The 7,220-nt window shown below is 35.3% G+C and overlaps 1 protein-coding gene across 1 annotated transcript; it reads left to right on the top strand.

The window, feature by feature from the left end:
- Positions 1-113: 113 nt before the first annotated feature.
- Positions 114-6,182, top strand: LOC104069250 (adenylate kinase 9-like; the record flags this gene model as incomplete). The annotated part of the gene is made up of 7 exons (XM_009579651.1): positions 114-260; positions 1,849-2,069; positions 3,291-3,487; positions 4,018-4,187; positions 4,922-5,020; positions 5,102-5,204; positions 6,068-6,182. Coding segments are annotated over 7 exons (1,052 nt in total), but the record flags the coding sequence as incomplete, so codon positions are not given.
- Positions 6,183-7,220: the final 1,038 nt, after the last annotated feature.

Here is a 7,220-nt window from a genome sequence, read left to right as displayed (position 1 = left end):
ACTTCATGGCTTTTGTCTCTATTGAGAATGTACTAGGAATATACATAGTCTTAATGGTTAATTAGAAACTGACATCTTAGGAAAACTGTCTTTCTGTTTCTGTTTGTATGCAGAGTTGTAATTGATGGATATCCTGTAACAAGAAAACAAGTAAACCTCTTGGAATCTGCTAGGATAATTCCAGTGAAAATCTTTGAATTAGAAATGGATGCAAAGGAAGTGTTCAGAAGAGCACTGTTGGATAAAGAAAGCACGAATAGGTAGTGATGCTCCCTGATAGCAATATTTTTATTCACACGATACTGTCATTTCTCTATTTACGTGTCTCGGTGCTATACCCAGAAAGGCTGTATCTAAGCTGGTGCATAACCCAGCTGTCTCTGAACTCCACATATGAAAAGACATGGGCACCAGTCCCTCCACATTCTAATGCTTTGATTTCCATAGACCGGAAACGGAGACATAAGGAATTTGTGGCATGCCCTGGCCAGATCCCCTGGTTGCATGATTGAGGTCACAGATGTGCAATGCTGTGCACCCACTGCTTAGTTAAATTGGTTTTAATGAAACCGTACATCAGAAATGTTACTAGTTCACTCTACTGCTGAAGTTTATTATTCATCAATGCAATTATTATCATCATAAGGGAAATTGATACTTCATCTAATAAGATCTCTTTTAAGTCTTAATTGGAGTTCTTTTTAAAAGATGGGAATAATGTATATTTTAATAACACACAATTCATTAGTTACTCATCTAAACCTTTCAATTCAGCTCACTCCCTTCTTTGTTTTTCTAAGGAGATAAATATTCTGTTTAAAGAGCTGTTGGTTGTTTTTGAGGAAGAGCAGTAAGTAGTTTATAAAAGGACAGAGAATTAAAAAGAACAGAACATTCACCTTAAAATTAAATTGTATAAGAACCTGGTTCTCATTAGAGGAAGCGTTTCTAAGAAGTACCAGATCGCTTAGAGCATTATTGCATGTCTCTTTTATTTTGTCTCTTTCTTTTTATCAAGTAATCAGTACAATGCTTAATTGTTTACTGAAAGCCTAAAGACAATTTGCATTGCAAAAAATTAAATTAATGCTGTCTTTTTGAAAGTATTTACTTTAAACTTTTCATTTTAAATACCAAAATAATTACATTTCATAGGCTTAAATACAAATCAAATGTGCAATATCAGATATTTCTGAAGGATACAGCTTACAGAGAAATTAATCCTATTAAAACAGAAGTTTATCCTTTTATGGCATCATTTAAATTAAGAACCAGAACAGGAAATGCTTCTGTGTTCTATTAAAAATATCTCTTCTGGTCTTGCATAATATTTTTAGAGGTCAGATATATTATCTTCATTTATATATATGTAAATGTGACAGACAGTTTTCAAAATACAAGGATTATGGCTACTTCTTGATTTCAAACAACAGCATAATTAAAAATTAAGCCTGTTTTTCAATAAACAATTGAATTCCATTTTAGAAGACTCATAGCATTTTGTCTAGGGTACCATTTCAAGGGTATATTGGTAGTGTGTGTCGGTTAGTATGTGCTGATACATTCCAAATCCTTTACAAAATCATTGAGTTGTATTTGGGACATAAATAGCAAAAGTTTTGTTCTTTGTTTCTGAACATAACTGTCTGATCAGAAGTATGCTGCTTTTCATATGTAACTAGTAATATTCTTAATAAGAAAGTTGTATTTCTCAAATATGTTCTACAGTGTCAAATAAGCAGAATTTTGTAAAAAGGATTTCAAGTGAACTCTAGAATTTACACCTGAAATTCAATGAAATGATCTAATCTTCAGACTTAAATCAGTGTTATTTTTCATTGTCTTCAGACCTGTCTACCCTGAACATGACAGCTCACAGATTCTAGCTATTAAAAATTCCTGCTATAAACAGCACATTGATGCAATTAGGACTTACTATAAGAAGGAGCATCAGAACTGGTGTGTGATTGATGCCTTTCAGAGCAAGTGGTGGATCTGGAACAAAGTACTGCAGGAAGTTCAAGTGGTTGTTAAAGAAATCCAGACATACCTGGAAAGAATAAGAACAGGTAAAAGTAAAACAAAGTTTCTCAGGATAATATTTGTTTCTTTAAGAAGCTGCAACGTGATGAGTGCATTTCAACTTCAACTTGCTTTGGATGAAGCTAATTCTTGGGCACATACATACCCTCAAATTCTTCGATCTCATCTGCAGAGATCTTGAAGAGATCTCTTGAAGAGAGCAAGGACAAAATCAACTACAGGACAGTCTAAGTCCATCCTCCAAAGAACAGAGTAACAGAATACAGCTGAAAGAAGTCAGAGGTCTTATGGTCCATGGCAGATTCCTCAACATTCGGTGATAAATCACAAAGAGTACCCCAAAGTATACAAGGGGAACTATGACTTGCAGCTTCACTTAAATGTCAGTGGAGGAAGAGGGAAGGAGGGGGGAAATGTTAATTGTAAGTTCAGAATTAAGGTTAAATATGCCATCTGAGTTAATTTCTGTGGTATGGTCGGAAAACCACTTTAGTCTAAAATGACACAGTTCCGACTTGAATTTTTGTGTGTCAGCATTGGTATGGATTAAATATGCCTTTTAAGCATGCCTGTACAGTTTAACCAGAATTCCTCTGAAAGGCAAACAGACTTCCTTATCTTCTATCCACCTTTTGGGTTTAATTTTTACAGCTCTGTGGCTGCACCCTTCTTAAAATTTGCAGTCATAAGCCAAAAAAAATTTAAAATACATTTAACCTTTTCACATCAAGCATGAAAAGCACAATTTTGAAATAGTTTGGGTTTTATATGACATTTTATTCAACATTTTGAATACATTTAATCCAGATAGACTGTAGCATTTGCAAGACATGGATGAATAAAGCAGAGGCTTTCATCACACCTTGTACTCTTTTTCACCAATGTAAAGAAATAAAATAGTAGCTGAAATGTTCCTTAGCAACACAAAGGAGTAAAACAATAAATCATAAATAAAACTGTCCCAGGGAAAACAGATTAATAAGTTAAGAGGCAGAGTATCCCCCACATCATTAATAATTATTATATTTCTTAAGTGCTAGAAAAATGTTATTAAAATTAATTGGCAAAATGGGTTGCAACTTCATTTTAATATCAATCTATACAAATTGCTATTTTAATTCTCATTATTTCATATAATTTTCACATGATGAATTATCTTCTAAACTGTAACATTTCTGAATAGAAATGTTTGATGTTTCTATGTTTTTCATTAATAAAACATTATCATTAATTGTTTTTATTAACAGGAAAAGCAGCCAGCATTGCTGATTTATGTATCACTCCCAAAGAGCTGCAGTATCGGCTGGGGGAGTTCGGACAGTACTGTCCCGTCAGCCTTGCAGAAAAGGGTGAATTGATTGACTGCTCTTTAACATCGTCATTGCAGTTTGCTGCAGAATTTCGAGGACACTATTACAAAATGGCTTCACAGGAAGAACTGGACGTAAGTTCAGTCAAAACGCAGGTCGGGAGGGGATTACAGGAAGAGGGAACATTGTTGCTTAGATTCTTTGATTCCATACAGAAACAAGCAGTATGTAATCTGAATTAAACCAGTGTTTTTAGTATTCAAGCTGCTGTCCTGTATACTTCTGCTATCAATGTCTAGGCAGGCAAAATGCAGCAGAGAGTCCATTCAAACCAAAGCTCCTTGTACAAATTGTCATAGATCAAACATTCATTTTAAAACAACCATTTCCTCCTTTCTCCATCTGTTTTGGGAAGACTGCGAGTGGAGAGTGGCTAATGATAGCAATGGATAGTGATGGATGGTGGGCGGATAGTGATGACTTCAACCGAGAGTGGGTTGGAAAAGAAATTACTTACCCGAGAGCAGCAGCAGCGCCAGCACACTAAGAAAGGTGTTGTAGAAGAAACAAGTATCTAAATTGTGTATGCCAGTCCTCTGGAGTTTGACTAACAGTCTTACAGTGCTTCTTTCATTATAAAAACATTTAATTTCTTTTTCTACAGAAATTCTTGAGCAGACCAGAGGTCTATGTGCCACCACTGGCACCTTGCCCTCTCCCACCCCCAGATATGCTACCAAAGAAACTGACTGCGGCAGAAGTGAAGACTTTATTCCCTATAAGTGCTGAAATGCAGGGATACTGTCCAGTCACTTACCTAGATGGAAAACAGAGGTACATCACTGCAGTTTTCATAATGTTAATTACAGACTATGTGTCTTATATTAACACATTAATGAGGAAATACTTTCAAAGTACTTTCTAATAGTGTTCAGGGTTTGGACAAGAAAAGCAATTATAATTCTCTATATTGTGCCTGTGGCTTTGGAAATCAATGTAAAATCACCTTTTGAAACTCATACGGCTACAGGTTCTACAAGGATCTATGTTGGCTTACTGTCTTTCGTGATGAAGACTGCTCGGATATAGTTTGAGTTTTCTCTATCAGAAGCCTTCAAAAGTTCAAACAAATCTCACAAAACCTTAGTAGATGCAAAACGAGCTATTACGGTTTTTATAAGAGATCCATAAAGCTCCACCATAAAGTCCCACTGACTTCCTCAGTGAGCAGGAATTTCTCATCAAGGTAGAACCGTAACAGTCAATTCTATGCTGTCCCTTCTTAACCTCCTGAACAACTACGACTGGCATTTTAACTAGAGGAGCTCCAAAGAAGCACTACAAAAGCCCCTTGATAAGCAGATTTTGAGGCAGAGACTCTCTCAGATTCTGAGCCTTGTAACTGTAAGTCATGTGGTGGAAACTTGGATGATCCAATTGCTCCTTTTTTGTAGTTCCTACACTTGCTAAATTACCAGAAGGCTCCCAGTAGCTCATGAATTTACACCGCACAAATGATGTTTTACATTTCCTCTGAATTAATAGTCTTCCTTGCTCCGTCTCTTCAGATATGAAGCTTTGGTGCCTGGCAACATCGAGTATGCAGCAAAATATCATGATAAGGTATATATTTTTGAAAGTGAAGAAAAACTTCTGAAGTTTATGAGGTGAATATACTATCTGCATTTTGATCTTTAATCATGTCACAGTTTATACATCTTAAAAGTGCTTACTTTTTATCTGGTTAGGTTACCAGAGAAGTACTGGAATCTGAAGCTTCCACGTAAACTCCCTCCAATAAAGGAACCAATACTACTCACTGCACTTCCTTTGGCTGGATACCTTGAACAGGCCAGTTTTTGCTTTTCTATTTTAAAACATGATTTTGCAATGTATAGTATATCCCACCCAGTTTATTTCATTTTTAATGCAGGTTGTAGCGAGGTGGGGGTTGGTCTCTTCTCCCAAGTAACAAGCGATAGAGAGGAAATGGCCTCAAGTTGCGCCAAGGGAGGTTTAGACTGGACATTAGGAAAAACTTCTTTACTGAAAGAGTGGTCAGGCCTTGGAACAGGCTGGCCAGGGAAGTGGTAGAGTCACCATCCCTGGAAGTATTTAAAAGACGTGTAGATGAGGCGCTTAGGGACATGGTTTAGTGGGCATGGTGGTGTTGGGTTAACGGTTGGACTTGATCTTAGAGGTCTTTTCCAACCTTAATGATTCTATGATTCTATAATTCTATGAGTCTTTATGTTTATTAGTGGTATTATATGAAATTGAAAATTGTATATTTACAATTGAGAGGAATTTTTTTAAAGTTTTAAAATAATATTTGTAGCTTTAATGGAAAAAATAGAAGGAAGACCATCAGAAGGGAACAATAAACTGCAATATTGTATGATGGATTTTCTGACTCTTTTGTTTATCATATCTTGTAAGATTACATTTTGCTTTGACTTTTAACACCAGGATAGACATAAGCCTATCTGGAATCATTTAAGGATAGTTGGTTACATTTTGAGACATGAATATGAAATAAAAAATTATTCATGGTCACTTCCCTCCCTATTTTATACTATTTGCTATCTTCTACAATTCATTAACTTAGATATTGTCCTATATTGTTAGATTTGCATGACAACAGGATCAGGCTTTGAATGTATTTTTGTTCTAGATTTCTGTAATGGTCTTCTAAAACTGTTTTCTTTCTTTAGGGAGTAGCAACTTCTCTAATAAAAGCTCTGAATGAAGTAGGCTGCTTAAAGCCAAAGTTTCCATTCCTAAGCGTAAAAAAAACTGCTCTGCTGTTTGTCGCCTGCCATTTAAAAGGTAGCGTATATAATAATATGCTATAAAAATAATGAATTATATAAATGCAGTAAATCACCTGATACAACATTGATAACCAATTTGTGTAGTTTTCTTATGTCCAACTTGGGAAAATACTATTATATACTGATTTAAGTACACACTGCCAAGTTTCTTGGAAATGTGCAGGGACCAGGGGGGAAAATAAGGTTAATAAGATAGGTAGATAGGTAAGTGATCTCTCACAAATCATGACATTTTAATGACATTTTATCACCAATAACCTGATGGCCTTGAGAACATTTCTAACATGCATTCTTGGAGTTTTTAAACAGAAAGTAAAATGTTATAATCTAGGTGGTACTACATTTTAAACTAGTCATAGACAACCTGAATTGTCTTAAAAATTGACTAAAATTACTGTAATAAATGGCTGCTGTAATACTATCTGAGGAATGGTTTAGGTGCCTGAATGCTTGCCTTTTTTCAACTATATCACGTGGTCAAATAAACTTAATAACAAACCTTGCCTGGCAGATAACCTGAAGACAATTTTCTGATCATATACATCTTCAACAACACATCCGCTAAATATGTAAATGAGAGGTCTAGTTGTATTGAGAAACAGCCTAAGTGCACCTGTCATTTTCAAAAAAAGCCCTTCTTTTGCGTGGGCTCAGTACCGATACACAAAGTTACGTGGTCAAATAAACTTAATAACAAACCTTGCCTGGCAGATAACCTGAAGACAATTTTCTGATCATATACATCTTCAACAACACATCCGCTAAATATGTAAATGAGAGGTCTAGTTGTATTGAGAAACAGCCTAAGTGCACCTGTCATTTTCAAAAAAAGCCCTTCTTTTGCATGGGCTCAGTACCGATACACAAAGTTACAGTACGAAAGAATAGGTATCCATGCAGATTTAATTAATTTTGAAATGAAATGTTATTTATCAGTCTGCTTATCTGTGAAATTATCTGGGAGGATCTGAATAGTAATGTGATTCAGAGTATCGGTATGTTGATTATTTTTAACTTCTTTTATTTAATCGAC

Source organism: Fulmarus glacialis, unplaced genomic scaffold, assembly GCF_000690835.1.
Source record: "Fulmarus glacialis isolate BGI_N327 unplaced genomic scaffold, ASM69083v1 scaffold8036, whole genome shotgun sequence".
In the NCBI taxonomy this organism is placed as follows: domain Eukaryota; kingdom Metazoa; phylum Chordata; class Aves; order Procellariiformes; family Procellariidae; genus Fulmarus; species Fulmarus glacialis.
The sequence above is the reverse complement of the archived record's forward strand: the minus strand, read 5'-3'. Positions and strand labels throughout refer to the sequence as shown.